Genomic DNA, 17,209 nt, shown 5'->3' with positions numbered 1-17,209 from the left:
GTCTTTGCCTACATATTACTCCTGTGAGCCTTCTCCTACCACGCTAGGCACACATTCATTATGTCCCACATTAATGTCTAATGTTTTTTTTACCCTGTTTTTATACAGTCAAGTTGAGCCAGCTTGTTGTGAAAATTAGGTTGTGCAATATTAGCTCACCTTGCCTGCTTGTTATCTTTATTGCATTCATTGCACTGTATTTGCAATGAATGTACTTTGTATTATAAAAAACACGCTTGATGTATGATAAACTTTACGTGAAAATGAATGCAATTTGTAAAGCAACAATTTACGTGTTCGTAGGTCTCTGAAGAGAGATAACCCCAACCTCAGTGAAGACGTGGTTCTTATCAGAGCTCTGAGGGATTCCAACCTCCCAAAGTTCCTCACTGATGATGCTTTGCTGTTTGGGTGAGTCTATAAAATACGGTGAGAAGTGCATCTAACTTACGGTTCTTCAACTGCATACATGTTGTAGTTGAAAATAGAAGGTCATTTAAAATGGATGCCAGCACTGTGTGAGATAAATTCTAGTGAGTAAAAGGTGTGATGTTTTTTAATATTGTTATATTGTACTTGAAAGCAGTTATTTTCTTTTGTGTGTCTGAAAAGTATACACTGAAGATCAAAATTAGAGAACAATTTATGAACACTTGATTTTCTCGTAAATAGTGTAATCGTCATTGCTCAACATTTAAAGCAATTTTTGTTGTGTACCATTCTACTAGAACAGTGTTTTACATAATAGTCAAATTACTTAAACATAAAACCTTAATTTTGACAAAAAAACACATTGTTAAAAATTTGACAACAACAATAACTGTAGCACGGAGAAAGATAACAACTAAAGTTTTTGAATGTTACAACAGTCAACAATTAGTAGGAACTGTACAAGCCCTTGCTTTGAATGACTAGAGCACACCTGAGGCCACAGGGCATCACTATTCTCTCACACTGCTCTGGAGTGATTTTGGTCCACTCTTCTTTCGGTCTCTTCCACAGTTCTTTAACTGCAGTAGTTTTTTTGGCCATATCTTTGTCTTCAAGGATTTTCCAGAGGTTTTCTATTAGGTTTAGATCAGGACTCTAGGCTGGCAATTACATTATTTCAATGCTTTCAATTTCAAAGAACTGCTTTACCCGTTTGGCTGTGTGACAGGGGGCATTCTCCTGCATGAAAATTGTTGGCTTACAAATGCAGAGAAGGAACTGCATGTTGTGGAAGAAGGTCCTCATAAACATTTGCATTCACAACAAACATAATGTTTCCTATCGGACCCAAATAAATTAAAGTTGCTTTCATCACTAAAGTGGACTTTGGACAAATCTGTTCACATATCATGCTCCTCAGCAAAGTCTAGCCTTTTGATTTTTTCAGCTAATGAGAGGTTTGGTCACTGCAGAGCGGGCTTTCAGTCCAATTGCTCTTAAATGTTGAGACACTGTATGATGAGACAGATCCTTACCCTGCTCAGTAATGAACTGGTGGAGCATCTGAAAGTGTTCTCTAATTTTCATCAGTGTTCTTTTTCCAATATTTCCAATTTTTTAGATTCTGTGTTACTCTTGTTTAGATCATTTCAATTAGGACTAAGCAGTGATTTTGACATTTAGGAAATTGTAGTCTGTTGTCTAATTTTGATCTCTAGTATATATGTGTTCATTATGCCATTCCGCGCTGCAGTGGTATCCTGTCTGACCTGTTCCCTGGCGTTTGTATCCCTGAGCATGACTATGGTGTGCTGCACTCCACCATTCTGGAGTCTCTGATTAAGAGAAACCTGCAGCCACTTCCCAGCATGACCAAGAAGGTACCGTAAAAGTGATGATCTTTTATTAGTTTGAATATATTGAATTATTATTTTTATTTTTTTCCTTAAAACCAAAAATCTATCTTAATGTGTGCTGTCAAAGCCTCCTGAAGCTCATTAACCTGGACCTCCAGCAATGCAGAGATGTTAACTTCAAACATGTATTTGCTTCTAACCAATCAAAGAATCTCAATTATTTCTGCATTAATAATAACTTTTGAGCATTCACGTTTATTGCATCTATAACAGAGCATACCAAAGCAGGAAGGAGGAGGAAAGTGGATGGATTTTGATTCTGCACATTGTATCTCTAAGATTAAAAGATAAATAATTTCAACCTTCATTTCTTTGTACTGTCAATAAAATACTATGAGAAGAGCATGTTAGATTGTCACTCCATGGTTTCTGACTTCTCTACCCCAGACTGGGGCACTCAACCCAAAACCCAGCTGATGTAAATCTTCAAAAAAATGTTTGAAATATTTATTATGTTATGAGAAAAAAATGTATATTGTATATATTGACCCCAGAGATATTGGATTTTTATATTGGATTTGATGTGTACTTGTATAACTGCTCCATGTTTCCAATATTTTCTCTGCTTTTTCTTTTTTTATACAACTAGGTGATTCAACTCTATGAGACCATGTTAGTGCGTCATGGTGTGATGTTGGTCGGGCCAGCTGGTGGAGGTAAGACCACTGTATACACCATCCTGGCAGACACACTGGAGACCCTCCATCGCACAGGGCACACGGCTAACAACCCCTTTTATCAGCCTGTCAAGACCTATGTCCTCAACCCAAAATCTGTCACAATGGGAGAGCTCTATGGAGAGGTACTGTAGACAGGAGTATGAATAATACAGTTGCTTCTTAATTTTTTTTCTCTACACACATTAATTATTCACTTCAACTCCTTAGGTTAACACACTAACACTGGAGTGGCGTGATGGACTGATGGCTCTGAGTGTCCGTGATGCAGTCAGTGACACAAGTGATGACCACAAATGGGTGATCTGCGATGGGCCTGTTGATGCTCTGTGGATTGAGAACATGAACACAGTGCTTGACGATAACAAGATGCTCTGTCTGGCTAACAGCGAGCGCATCAAACTTACTCCATCCATACATATGGTGTTTGAGGTTAGAGCAGGATAGAGTGAGAGGAGCATTTGTTCTGTTGAGTTAAGAAGTGACTCTACTATATGTGAGGCTCCTTTATTTAGATGCCTTCATTACCTGTGTTTTTCAGGTCCAGGACTTGGCTGTGGCATCGCCAGCCACAGTCAGCCGCTGTGGCATGGTATATATTGATCCTGATGAGCTCAAATGGATGCCCTATGTGCAGACATGGATCACTAGTCTTGGAGACAAGGTTATGCATGCTCTATCTCTATTATTCCCTCTCTATTTATTGTAAAAGAGATTCAAACAATTGTTTAAACATCAAATCCAATGTTAAAAGTTCATGTTTTTCAACCTTCATCAATGCTGTTGTATTTTGTGTGTGCGAGTGCACTGATATATGAATTGTAATCTACCTTTTCAGACCATAGTGCAATTACAGCTTCAGCATAAACATTGATGACAGCACATCACATCAAAGTTTCTAGCTTGCAACGTTAGTTGTGATACTCTTTAGCATAACTTAACACAGCAGTGAGAGCAGGTCATTGCTCCTATCAACTGTCTCTCTGTCTCCACGTCTAATTGACTGAGCCTTTTTTTTTTCTTTGTAGAGAGTGTACTAATTTCTTCCTTGCTTCTGCTGTCTCTCATTTTTCTCAATCCTTTGTTTAGTTCAACCTCTCCATTAGGCTACGTCAATTAGGTTTTTAACATTCTTTTGTTAGTTTAAGTGTTGCTTTATGCTTTGTATGAGATAAATTTGATTATACTTTCAACAAATTTGTTAAAGATAGAGTTTATTAGAGTTTTTAATTAAATGTGTATTGATTTTCACTTAGATGTTTTTACTGAGAGAGTCCGATTCTCTGCGTCTCTCAGGGACAGGGAGAAGATAACCCATATTTATTGTTCTTGTTTTTCTTCTGTCTAATACAGTTCCCCGTACTATACCTGTTAAGATTATGTTAGTGCTTATGTAGTTAAAGGATTGTGTAAGCTTAACCTCATCATCCAACGTTGTGGTTTAATTTGTTCATTTGCAGAGTAGGAAATACAATAATTGTAACATATGTCATATATGCACTATTTTACCTGCACACATCAATATAGAAACATCCTCTACCAAATATATTCAGCTATGCATACACTCACAATATGCAGAAAAAAAACTTTTGCAGAAGAAATAAGAATCTAAGAAAGTGAAAGCTTATACAAAGACGTCTTTAAATCTGAACATAATAACAAAATAACATTACAATACCCCAGAGATATTGGATTTTATATTGGATAAAAATATAAAATTAAAAATAAAAATATAAAATTATAATTCCATCATCTGTTTAGTAAACATTCTTCCCTTCATCCCTGCTGTTTATCTAGCTCCCAGACTCAGTGCGCCAGTACCTGCTGGAGCTGTTTGAGCAATATGTGGAGAAGGGTCTTCAGTTTGTGTTAAAGCATTGCTCCCAGGCAATTCGCCAGGTGGACATCAGTAAAGTCACCACGCTGTGTTTCCTGCTGGAGGCACTGCTACTGGGCCAAGGAGGCCCAGACCTCAAAATGGTACATTAAACACAAAGTTTACGGTCGCTTTACTCTGTATCGGTTGGTGCCACACAAAGACCAATTTTGCACAATCAAACAAAGTTCTGTAATGACAAATACAATCAATGTTTGACAAGGGCATGTTGGAACATACTGTGGCTTACTGATTGAGCTTGTTTGTCTTTTGTGTTTGTCTGTGATGGTGTCAGGATCCCAAGTATCTGAACGGTGTATTATGTCAAACCTTTATATTCTGCTACCTGTGGGCAATAGGTGGCAACTTGACCAGTTGTCACTGGGATGCTTTTGACTCGTTTGTGACAGAGCAGTTTGAAGACAACAACAATGTTAAGGTATGTACCTGTGCACAAAGACAAAGGTAATACCTGAAAGGTATTCAGGCAGATTTTAACTTATCATCCACCACCTATTATTAATACCCTGATCAAGACAATGATGTTATAACAGCATGCAACATGTACTGTGCTGTATTACCGAAAGGTTTTTTTTGGTATAAAAGCGAAAATGTGAAAAGGCCTGAATGTAAGCTTATATTGTATATTACCATAGTAATATATTATATCATATATTATCTAAGTACTTTTGTTACTGTATGTACTGTATCTATGTGAAGCACAGCTAATCTAAAGCAGGATACTGTGTTATCAGTTGAAATGAAGACAGTGAAATGGAGTGTGCGTATTTTACATTTTAATAATATCTTCAGTGGACTACAAGGAACATATTGGAAAGTTAAATCAGATAACAAGGATGTGTTTTGTGCCAAAGGTTTAAGTCTGTTGCATATCATTATTCTACCTCACCTACTAGTCTTATAAAATGATTTGCAAAGACATATGGAGAAGAATTTGGAGGCTGATATTATGAGTCCTTCAGTCTAACAGGAAATGGAAATTTAATTGTTTGAGTGTTCTGACTTGGCTGGTGGTTTGGCAGATGATTGAGGGAATATCTCACTGGCAGAGACAGAGCACAGTAGGGTAGGAACATGACTGACTTAAATAAGAATGTGAGTGAACAACTAACTGAAATGTTCATGGCGGCAGCATCTGGAACGTCCACATGCGTCCACATCTGTTTATCTGTGTGGGTATAAGGAACTGATGATTTTGTGTTAGTGTGTTTATCGTGAATGCTAAATAACTTTTACTTTAGAGAACTGTTTGCGTTAGTACATTTTGTGTGTTTACTATGAGATTAATTCAGTGCAGGCAGTGTGTGGCTGTGAAGCTTTAGGGAATATAAACTGCACACACACCCATCAGTATCAGAAGTATGCAGGTAAACAAACATACAGAGTACATACAAATTCACATTTCACAGAGAAAACCTCCGAAGCGCTACAAAATACAACTTGCAAAGCAATTAGCAAGGGAGTAAATTTAGTTTCTTAAATGTTGTTTTTTTTTCTAGCTAACTACATACAGAAGAAGATACTTTTCTGAGATGCATTAAAGCATGTATATGTGTGTTGAATAATGTGCATTTACTTGTACTGTGTAGCTCCCAAAGTATGGTACCCTGTGGAGTGTGTACGTGAACTTTAATCACAAGCGTCTGGACCCTTGGGAGACGATAATCCCTTCATTTGAATACAAGAGAGAGCAGCCCTTTTTCGAGATGCTGGTTCCTACTACAGACACTGTCCGCTATGGCTACCTGATGGAGAAACTGCTATCTGTGCAGCGTTCTGTACTTTTTACTGGTGATACTGGAGTGGGAAAGGTAAGGATTGATGGATACTGTAGAATCTGTAGCACACCACACTTTATCTCAGAGTGGTCTAAAGGATATAAGTAATGTGAGAGAACCTATGTACAATGCAGATAAATATTTGCCCACTCATGTCCTTTAGCAGACATTACAAAGTATATTGCTATATTTTTTTATTCTCGCCCCAAGATCGTTCACATTTTGTTGTCATTTTGTTTTCAAGATAGTTATTATAATTTTGCTGAAAAAAATAAAATGCTGGTGTTGTATTTTAGGTGTGAAACTAGACTTAGATATGAAGAAGTTGGGTTCAGTACAGTACTGTCACTCAGCATTTCTCTGTGTCTATCATTGCAGTCAGTGGTGGCTCGGGGCCTTCTTAACAATATCCAGGAAAAGGCAGGATACCTTCCAGTTTATATCAATTTCTCTGCTCAGACGTCATCCTCCCGCACACAGGAAATCATTGAATCCAAACTGGAAAAAAAGAGGAAAAATGTCCTGGGTATTGCTTTTTAGTTGCTTTAGTACAAAATAATTAATATACTGCAACATAAAAAAACTGTTTTGGTGGTATGTATTGTTAATGATTTATAAAACTAGTGGAATTGTCATTGAAAGAGGCAGTTTACCTATATATCTACAGTGAGGGAAAAAAATATTTGCTGAAGAAATTATCGTCATTATATTTTATGTCTAACATTCCAATGGTTGACCAAAAAAAATTTCATTTCAAAGAAGTTAGAAACTGAGTGAAATAAGTATTTGATTTCTGGCTCCTAAAAAGGGATTAGGAGTGCTCCCTTTAAGAGAGTGCTCCTAATCTAAGTTTGTTACCTGTATAATAGACACCTGTCCACAGAACAAATGAATTCATAACCTAAACTCTCCACCATGGCCAAGACCAAAGACCTGTCCAAGGATGTCAGGGACAAGATTGTAGACCTACACAAGGCTGGAATGGGCTACAAGACCATTGCTAAGCAGCTTAGTGAGAAAGTGACAACAGTTGGTGCGATTATTCGTGAATGTAAGATGATTTCAATGCAGCTGGGACCACAGTTACCAAGAAAACAATTAATAACACACTACGCCATGAAGGACTGAAATCCTGCAGCACCTGCAAGGTCCCCTGCTCAAGAAAGCAAATGTACAGACCCGTCTAAAGTTTGTCAAAGAACATCTGAATGATTCAGAGGAGAACTGGGTGAAAGTGTTGTGGTCAGATGAGTCCAAAATCGAGCTCTTTGGCATCAACTTAACTCGCTGTGTTTGGAGGAAGAGGATTGCTGCCTATGACCCCAAGAACACCATCCCCACGTTAACATGGAGGTGGAAACATTATGCTTTGGGGGTGTTTTTTTTCTAAGGGGACAGGACAACTGCACCACTTCAAAGGGACAATGGATGGGGCATATACTTACATAAATTATAGACTGATAATTTTTTTGTCAATGGGTAAACATACAAGATTAGCAGGGGATCAAATATTTTTTTCCCTCACTGTAGTTGATCATTGTTCATATCATTGTCCTTCACTTTTGTGTTTCCTCAGTCCATCTACACAATCTGTCAGTCCTTGGATGTGTTTCTCCTTCACTCTTCATCTTTTCTCCTCCCTCCTTGCAGCTGCTCCTGGTAATAAGAAGGTTGTGGTCTTTGTGGATGACCTAAATATGCCCAAGCTGGACAGTTATGGCTCCCAGCCACCCATAGAGCTTCTTCGTCAGTTCCAGGACTTTTCAGGATTCTATGACAGAAGCAAGTTCTTCTGGAAGGAGATTCAGGTACACATTTATATATATGAGATGAGCTACATCATCATGGCATATTCTACAAGAATATCTGCATGCAACTTATTGGAGTTCAGCAGTAACCAGCAGATGTGTGTTAAACTAGCTCCAGTCTATAACACTCAAGGTCGTTATGAAACAAAGTCAGTTTTTATTTCTATTTCCAAACGTGTTAAACACAGAAGATACAACTGGCAAACAAAACTGTTTTGGCACCCTGCAGTTTTTTGTGCTAAGCAAGGCTATACCATGCAGGGGCTGCAGTTGACTCTCAGAAATGAAATTGATATTGATGTTCTCATCTAACTCTGGGGAATGTTGCAGACAAACACATTTCCTAAAATGTCAGTGTTTATTAAGTGTTTCATATTTGTTTAAGATTTGTTATCTGTTAAGTTAAGAAATGTAGCTACAGCTCTTTACTTTTACAGTCAGCATTAACAGCCACAGTTTACACAGTCAGCATGAACTTAGATTGTTTTCTAGTTGAATTTAAATGAGGACTGTCCGTTTGTGTAAGAAACCCATTTATCTTGTGCACTATTGTTTGCATCTGTAGGATCAGGTACCCACATTTCTATATATTTCTAGAAGATTTAATGCATGTCCTATACAACCTCACACAAGACTGATTAAACTTCAGACCACATGTGATGTCTTGTAATGTGATTCAGTCTGTATGTAAGTGTGCACAAAGAAAGTTAGGCATAAGAAAGAAACTAAGAATGAACCTTTGTGACAATGCACTACACCACTGACAAGGTTATTCGGATGCAAACAGTAAATACGATATATTCTTCAAATTTTCATTTGGAAACAAAATGACAGAAAGCAACTTCATGTTTTTGTTTCCTTACTATGAAAGTTTTTTTTGTTTCATTTTTTGCATTATATGTAGCCTGAGTTTAAAATCTCATTGCGTCCAAACACAGTACAGCATAAGGCAGCTACAAATGGAGAGATTATATTTTTGTACACTTACCTGTATCTTACTTATTACTTTCACTGGTATGAGTTATATTTTTTAGCATCTGGAAAAATAAGACGCATGTAGCCCTAATAGATTATTTGGATTTAAGAATCTGCTGTATGTTTTTTCAGATCACAGAATGACAAGCTTTTCAGCAGCAATACTGTTCTTGCTTATGTGTGGAGACATTTAATGACTGGGTTTCTGATAAGAGATATCTTCACATTATCTATGCCTTTTATTCTTTTGTAACTATGGCAATCCCTTCTCCCTTTCTGCCCCTCCTCCTGTTATTCAGGATATGACCATTGCAGCAGCATGTGCTCCTCCAGGGGGAGGACGCAACCCAGTGACCCCCCGATTCATTCGCCACTTCAGCATGTTGTGTCTGCCCACACCCTCGGAACACAGCCTCAAACAGATCTTCAGAGTCAGGAGACACTTAAACACACACATACATACCCACACAATATGCTTAGAGTTATTGCCCTCAATGAGTTGCTACATTTACAGGGCTGAGGACATGCCACGCACTTGTACACAGTCAGATACTTTCTTAGCTCTCATTTCTGTTATTGTATCAATGCTTTAAATTATAGTATGCTCCTAAAATGACAAGCTAAATGTACGTAATGTTGAAAAGCTGCAGTCATAAATAATTACATAGTTAACTGGTTTAGCAGTCTTATTATGCAGCCTGAATGCAAGTTGTTCAAGTATCTCTCTCTATGATATCTCACTCTTGCACTTGCTCTTGCTCCCACTCGTTATCATTTCTCCATTTCACCCCACTCCCCATTACTAATTTTCTTTAATCACACTTTATTCCTTCTTTCATGCTCATTACAGCCTCTTTTCCTTCCCAACCTTCCTCTAGGCTATCCTCAATGGTTTCCTCAGTGAGTTTTCCCAGGCAGTGAAGGACTGCGCCGGACAGATTGTGGATGCAGCTGTGGAGATTTACAACCGTTTGAGTGTGGATCTCCTGCCCACTCCAGCCAAGTCCCATTATGTCTTCAATCTCCGGGACCTCTCCAAGTGTGTCCAAGGTGAGACATGAGAACCCTACTGTATGTAGCACATACTTGTAGACAGTTTATTGGACACCAAGGACTTTGCTAACTAATAACAGCCCTAGGGTGCAGCACACGCAGAGGGTTGTGCAGTAGAAACCCTTTTATGTCAGTTTAATTTAATGTTGGTTTTAATTTTAGAAATGTTATGGAGGAAAATATGGACATAAATATGAGGGGGATAAAGGAAAATGTGTATACAATTGAAACACAGAAAGGACTGGAGGTATTGCACATGATATACACCATCATTTTTCTTTACCAGCAAACCCCAACCTTTGGCTTTGCTGAAAGACCAACAGAGACAGATAGTATGTAATCTTTTCACCTTCACAGGATGAGCACAGCTCTGATTTATCTCTTCAAGCCATATTACCAACACTTCTAAGCTCTGTCTCAGCCTCATACTCAATTGTTCCATTCTTCATCCTTCCCTTCTTCCTCCCTTCCTTCTTTTACCCAGCAGTCATCATCACACCACACAGATGAACTAAAGTGACTTCTGCACACATGTATGCACTACTTATTCAACGTGCATTTCTTAAACATGCAGTGGTCTGTGCACTGTGGTGAATTTGTTTCATCCTCTTTTGTGCAAATTAAAGTGACAACAGGTGCAATGGGTAAACAAAAGCAAGACAACATCCAAAAAGTAAATGGTTTTGAACTTGGTTACCACAGACAAATGCTGTCTCCTTATCGGGCCTAACTGATTCTTCTTAGGTTTTATGTTTTGCTTGTGTCCTTGTCAGTTCTGGTAGCATTAGGAAGTACTTGCAACCAAATTGGGTTGCACAGGTAGTCCAAAATGGTACGTACAAGAAGTTCCTGGCACAGTCTCAAGAGCATGGAAGGAGACCAGGACCAATATTTGCACTTTGTACTGTGAGAGCTCTACAATATGACCACCAGAGTCAGGGTACATTGAGTGCCAGGAGGCAATGGGATAAAGCGTGTTCCCCTAATTTTTAGGATCAGTGCAGTATGCATGGAAAAGGTATTTGAGGTGGAAAAATGCAACTCTTACACTTTCGATAAATATTTTCCTCTCTTGATGTTTAGGTATATTGCAGTGTGAGTCTAGTCAAGTAAGAGACAAGAACCAGATATTCCGTCTTTTCTGCCATGAATGTCAACGAGTGTTCCACGACCGACTCATCAACAACCAAGATAAGACTTACTTCAACACCATCGTCTGTGAAATGGCCAGTAAGAACTTGATCACAAAGACCACACACAAAATGTGGTCTTGTTGGACTACTAAGTGTTACTCTACACTTTCCACTTATTTTGCATCTTACTAAATGGAGAACATAATTTTTTCCTTTCTACCTTTCCCTGTCAGGCAAATATTTTGGCATTAACTTGGAACCCTCATATTTTGTGACTAAACCCATTATATTTGGAGATTTCATCAAGGTCAGATTCTTCTCATAAAAACATATCATACATTCAGAAAACATTACATTTAATAATTTTACCTTACAACATTTATTTTGCCTTTTATTATCTGCTCTTCATCTCATTATGCCTGTAGGTGGGTGCAGAGAAAGAAGATCGTCTATATGAAGATCTCACTGACATAAGCAAGATCCAGACTGTTCTCCAAGACTACCTTGATGATTATAACATGACCTTTTCCAAGGAGACCAAGCTGGTTTTTTTCCAAGATGCCATTGAGCATGTCTCCAGGTGTGTACATGTGAAGTTGCACCATGAATTTTAGCTGTAGTTGGTCATTAAACTACTGTATGACATAAAAGTTACATCAAACAAGAAGTTACAATAACAACCATAAAATATCTGGAAAAACTTTGCCTAGGAACTTTGCAAATAGCAATAGTGTTTAGTTCTAGTTTCTCTTGTATATAAAGGCATAGATTACAAACCATGTATTAGTGCATTCATCCATTTGCTTGCATACATCAAGACATATATTTGATTGACTTATCTTTATCAACAGTGTTGTATCCAGGCATATACAGTACCACTAACCATATTTTTATTAATATTAGTGAGTTTTTAGCAGTCTAGTTTAAAAATCACTTAACAGTTATTTGGTCTCTCACCTTCTAGGATTGCCCGTATGATTCGGCAGGAGAGAGGCAATGCCCTGTTAGTAGGAGTGGGTGGTACAGGGAAACAGTCACTTACTCGGCTGGCAGCCCACATGTGTGGGTACCGCTGCTTTGAGATTGAACTCAGCCGAGGCTATAACTATGACAGCTTCCATGAAGACTTGAGAAGACTCTACAAGATGGCTGGTGTGGAGGGCAAAGATATGGTGTTCCTCTTTACAGACACTCAGGTTTGAAAGAAGTTAACTGAATCATCTGAAAGTAATATGCATTTCTTTGCATACTGTATTTTGGGGCATCTAAGTATATTCACACCAAGCTATTTTCACTTGTGTTGTAGATTGTGGTGGAGGAGTTTTTAGAGGACATCAACAACATGCTGAACTCTGGCGAGGTACCCAACCTTTTTGAGAAGGATGAGCTGGAGCAAGTACTAGCTGCCACCCGCCCTAAAGCCAAAGAGGCTGGAATCAGTGAGGAGAACAGGGATGAGGTAAAAACAGATACAAATCGTTTTTTTGTACCGGTTAAAAGCCAAATAGAAGTATTCTGAACTAATTACAGTCAAGCAAGTGTTGTCTGCGTTGCAGTAGTCTAAGCGAGTTGTGATAAAAACATGGATTAAAATCTCAAAGTGATGGCGTGAGAGAAACGATCTCACTTTGACCAGTTGTCTCAGATGAAAAAAGCTGGACCTGACCACTGACCTGATCTGTGCATTACATTTGAGATCACTTTCCAGCGTTACACCTAAATTTGTTGCCATAGGTTTCAAATACTGACTTAAGGAACCTAGGTCAATTCAACTGTAAGGCTTTGAGGCTTATTCTAAATCAGTGTCTAAAAACAATCTGTTTGTTAAGTTGTTTAAGCTTAAGTTGTTAAAATAAAATCAAGAGATTGTATGAATCAAAAGCTGCAATAGGTTTTAAGAAAATAAAAAAGTGAGTGGAAAGAAAACACCTGCCTCCTGCTACTAAACCTCCAGAAATTATGACATTTTTTCTACATATCTGTGCATCTTGTTTGTGTCGTCATGCCTTTAGGTGTTCCAGTATTTCATTTCCCGTGTGCGTGAGAAGCTGCACATTGTGCTGTGTATGAGTCCTGTGGGTGATGCTTTCAGGTCCCGCTGCCGTATGTTTCCTTCATTGGTCAACTGCTGCACCATTGACTGGTTTGTGCAGGTATTTTGTGATAGCAATTTATTTTCTGACCACATCTGTTGTGTTGTATGTATATTATTTTGCTTGCTCTTAGTTTGTAAAATTTCAAATTTTTATCACGTAGTTTGTAGAATACAATGTTAGAAAAAAATCAACGTAATATTATCTGGTACATTTAGTACTATGTCTAGTACATAGACATTTATTGGGCTCAATTACCAGGTTTAATAGGACAAAAGACCAGGTCCTGGGTACTGTACCTAAAATAGAATTCCTTTTCTATTCTGACAAAATTTCTTTGTTTTTCTGACCTATTCTCTCTCTCTTTATCTCCATTTTGTTTTTTGTACAGTAGTTTGTTTTTTAAATTACACAGTATCATTCAGTTTTTGTTCTTTGTTAGCACATGGCGCTTTTGTTTGATTTCAGGGGCAGAACCTTGTAATTTGTTTGTTTGGTGTATTGAATTTAGATATTATTCCCTTTACTGAATATTATGCCTTTACTGCTACTGCTTTGTTAGGCCACTGCTCAAATAAACTAAAGTTAAAAGCTAAAGCCACATTTCCATGTCCTTTCTTCAAACCTGATCTAATTCTTACTTCTCTCCCCCTGTACCCTCTGGTGTCCAGTGGCCTCGTGAGGCACTACTCTCTGTCTCGAAGGTCTTCTTTCAGAATGTAGACTTTGGAAGTGAGGAGCTGAGGCAGAACTTCTCAACCATGTGCGTGGAAATTCATGTTAGCGTCACTGACATGGCTGAGCGCTTCTACTCAGAGCTAAGACGTCGATACTATACCACACCCACTTCCTACCTGGAACTCATCAACCTCTATCTCAGCATGTTAGAAGAGAAGAGACAGCATTTAGTGCTTGTAAGTCTAACCGTAGAAATGCACAACTATTATCAGTGCCATTGATTTATTTGTTGGACGTGTAGTTGATGAAGAAGAAAAAGCAGCTAATGTAACTACACTAGTGTAATCTGTTATTTTTGTGAACATATTTCTCTCCAACTGTTAATGTGTCTGTGACTTGAATGCCGCCAGTGTCTTATTTTGTAGCTTGTGTCTGCAAGCATTATACTGTATGTATAATACATCAGTTTGTGGGGGTGTTCATGTTTAGGCCAAGGATCGTGTGAAGAATGGTCTGACCAAACTGTTGGAAACCAATGAGCTTGTGGACGAAATGAAAGTGGATCTGTCTGCTCTGGAGCCAGTACTTAAACAAAAGTCCACTGATGTTGATGCCCTCATGGAGAAACTGGCTGTTGACCAGGAGAGGGCTGATGAGGTATGAGAGAGAAGTGAAGTGCTGTTTCTACTGAAATATCAACTATTATCTCTTAAAGGGATTTAAAAAAAAGATTAATATTGCTTTGTCATTGCTATAGTATTTGTGCATAATACTGAAATATATCCTCTCTTCAGGTGCGTAAAGTAGTGACAGAAGATGAAGCTTTGGCCAAGGTCAAGGCTGAAGACACCCAGGCCATAGCTGATGATGCCCAGAGGGACCTGGATGAGGCTCTGCCAGCCCTTGAAAGTGCAAATCAGGCCCTGAATTCTCTTGACAAGGCTGACATCTCTGAGATCAAGGTGTTCACCAAACCACCAGATCTGGTCATGACCGTCATGGAGGCTGTCTGCATCCTGCTTAACTCCAAGTCAGTAGGCTTTAATCTATCAGTATGCTTTTTAATAAAAAAACACTTCTTTTCTAGTAACGTCAGAAAAACGTGGAAGAGCATGGAGGAGAAACTGGATGTTTCAGACTTTGTGAAATGTAACAGCTAATCTCTACACTATATGATATACTATAGAGATGATATACTGTATTTCTGATTTGTTCAGCAACTCAATCAACTGATATCATGTAACACAGTTGGAAATAGTCATCTGTAGACACTGTCTAATTCTATCAGAACCTAAGAAATTATCAGTGTCAATCCCATTCCTGTCTAGGAACAGCAAACCAACTAAATAATGAGCAAGAATAACAAACAAGAACATATACTCACCTGGTTTCTCTGTCCCAAACAACATTCATCAGGAGCTTAATCCTTTCACAGTCAGTCATTATGATCACAGTCCCCTCCTTCCTCATCAGTGATGGAGGTGGTTGATAATAATTATGAATGTTATTATGTCATTTTAGAAATATATAATCACAGTTTTCTCTGTTGTTTCTATTGTCATGCTGTGAGATTTAGACTTATTTTTTTAATGCCACGTTTTTTTTAACCATCCAGAAGGATTACTCTACCAATGTCATGACCTGTCAACACTTACATTTCATCAGTCTAAATCCAGTCTTCCCAAATATCCGATCTGTGTTAACCTTTTACCACCGAGTCTTTTGGCCACGGGATAGTGACATTATGTAGACCTTTAATTTAATGCTAGTGCTGTGAAAAATTACAATAATATGACTGTACAATACTGTTCTTGCTCTCATCTTTTTTTGTTTTTTATGTCCTCAGGTATGATGTGTATCTTAGTGTTGACTTGTGTGATCTGATTTTTAACCATTTTGTTTATCTTGAAGCGAATACCCCACAATATATTTATACCATGACCTGCTGTTTTACATTAACATGTTATCAAAAAGCAGTGTTTCATTCTTATAAATTAAATTTACATAATATTCTTTTTATGAGAATAAGTTGAATTAGACTGTAAGTGTAAGCAACTTGTTATTTTGACAATAAGCATACTGTACATAATATTTTTTTACAGATTTACCACACATAATAATTACTATTCTTAGTTCTCTTTTTTTTTACAACTCCTCATAGTATGCCTTTCTTCTCACAGACCAGACTGGCCCAGTGCCAAGCAATTATTGGGAGATGCTAATTTCCTCAGGCGTCTGATGGACTATGACAAGGACAATATCAAGCCCCAAATCCTGCAGAAACTGCAAAAATACATTAACAACCCCGATTTCATACCCGAGAAGGTCTGTTTGGATTTCATGTCAAACACTGATATGTTAAATACGTTAGAGTAGATCTCAGAGTACACAGATTATGGTGAAATTGGAGTTAAAATACTTGGCAGACATCCAAGTTGGAATGGAAACAGGAAAATAACTACTTGTGTATTATGGTACATATACACATGCCATTGCAATTAGCTATGCAGATGTTGTAATTGCATAGCATAGGCTATTAATTTAGTGAACGTTATAAAGCATGTTTTACTATCTGTTACTTGGTGTTGCGGCTGTTAGGTGGAAAAGGTATCCAGAGCCTGCAGATCAATGTGCATGTGGGTCAGAGCCATGGATCTTTACTCCAGAGTCCTCAAAGAAGTTGGCCCCAAGAGAGAAAAACTGGCCAGGGCTCAGGTCAGTGATGTAAAGTACAGTGTGAATATACACAGTACAATAATTACAGTTTTACACAGAAATTCTGTTTAGCTTATATGTATTAATAATATTATTTTGCCAATGTCATGTTTGCCATTTAATTGCTAGTGGTGAGATTTTAAATCACCACTGGCAGTTCATTTATTACAATCAAAGCATTCATCCAATATGGAGGAGTGCCCTGAATAAAGTAATGATAATAGAAAATGTCCCACATATTGTCTCAATAGTTTATTAATTGTGTTTCCCTCTCTTTAATGTAAACCCATGCAGGCGGAACTTGACATGACAATGGCAACCCTGAGGGAGAAGCAGCAAAAGCTTCAGGAGGTGGAGAACCAGATAAAGGTCCTACAGGAGCAGTTTGACAGAAGTGTAGCTGAGAAAGAGGATTTGGGTAAGGGGGTGTTAGTTTACAGCCATTTCAAATCCTACCTGGCGGTATAAATTTGTGTATAGAAATCTCAAGTGATGGAGCAAATACTACCAGGAAGTATTCTGTTTTAAGATATGTCTACTATTTATTTTAGTGTT

The 17,209-nt window shown here is 38.0% G+C and overlaps 1 protein-coding gene across 3 annotated transcripts in view; it reads left to right on the top strand.

Annotated features, from left to right (window-relative positions):
* The window catches only part of dnah6 (dynein, axonemal, heavy chain 6), a 46,794-nt gene that overhangs the window by 16,075 nt on the left and 13,510 nt on the right, over nucleotides 1-17,209 (top strand). For all 3 annotated transcript variants that reach the window (XM_026360264.1, XM_026360263.1, XM_026360265.1), the window contains 24 exons: nucleotides 304-411; nucleotides 1,685-1,811; nucleotides 2,437-2,649; nucleotides 2,735-2,956; nucleotides 3,066-3,188; nucleotides 4,322-4,504; nucleotides 4,696-4,839; nucleotides 6,011-6,232; nucleotides 6,578-6,725; nucleotides 7,850-8,007; nucleotides 9,282-9,413; nucleotides 9,861-10,032; nucleotides 11,119-11,265; nucleotides 11,402-11,475; nucleotides 11,594-11,748; nucleotides 12,133-12,364; nucleotides 12,475-12,627; nucleotides 13,181-13,321; nucleotides 13,933-14,175; nucleotides 14,429-14,596; nucleotides 14,734-14,969; nucleotides 16,120-16,264; nucleotides 16,538-16,654; nucleotides 16,949-17,072. In XM_026360264.1, coding sequence (XP_026216049.1) covers nucleotides 304-411; nucleotides 1,685-1,811; nucleotides 2,437-2,649; nucleotides 2,735-2,956; nucleotides 3,066-3,188; nucleotides 4,322-4,504; nucleotides 4,696-4,839; nucleotides 6,011-6,232; nucleotides 6,578-6,725; nucleotides 7,850-8,007; nucleotides 9,282-9,413; nucleotides 9,861-10,032; nucleotides 11,119-11,265; nucleotides 11,402-11,475; nucleotides 11,594-11,748; nucleotides 12,133-12,364; nucleotides 12,475-12,627; nucleotides 13,181-13,321; nucleotides 13,933-14,175; nucleotides 14,429-14,596; nucleotides 14,734-14,969; nucleotides 16,120-16,264; nucleotides 16,538-16,654; nucleotides 16,949-17,072 — 3,887 coding nt within the window. The remainder of the gene's footprint in view (nucleotides 1-303; nucleotides 412-1,684; nucleotides 1,812-2,436; nucleotides 2,650-2,734; nucleotides 2,957-3,065; nucleotides 3,189-4,321; nucleotides 4,505-4,695; nucleotides 4,840-6,010; nucleotides 6,233-6,577; nucleotides 6,726-7,849; nucleotides 8,008-9,281; nucleotides 9,414-9,860; nucleotides 10,033-11,118; nucleotides 11,266-11,401; nucleotides 11,476-11,593; nucleotides 11,749-12,132; nucleotides 12,365-12,474; nucleotides 12,628-13,180; nucleotides 13,322-13,932; nucleotides 14,176-14,428; nucleotides 14,597-14,733; nucleotides 14,970-16,119; nucleotides 16,265-16,537; nucleotides 16,655-16,948; nucleotides 17,073-17,209) is intronic.

The sequence above is a fragment of the Anabas testudineus genome, chromosome 1 (assembly GCF_900324465.2).
Source record: "Anabas testudineus chromosome 1, fAnaTes1.2, whole genome shotgun sequence".
Classification (NCBI taxonomy): domain Eukaryota; kingdom Metazoa; phylum Chordata; class Actinopteri; order Anabantiformes; family Anabantidae; genus Anabas; species Anabas testudineus.
The sequence above is the reverse complement of the archived record's forward strand: the minus strand, read 5'-3'. Positions and strand labels throughout refer to the sequence as shown.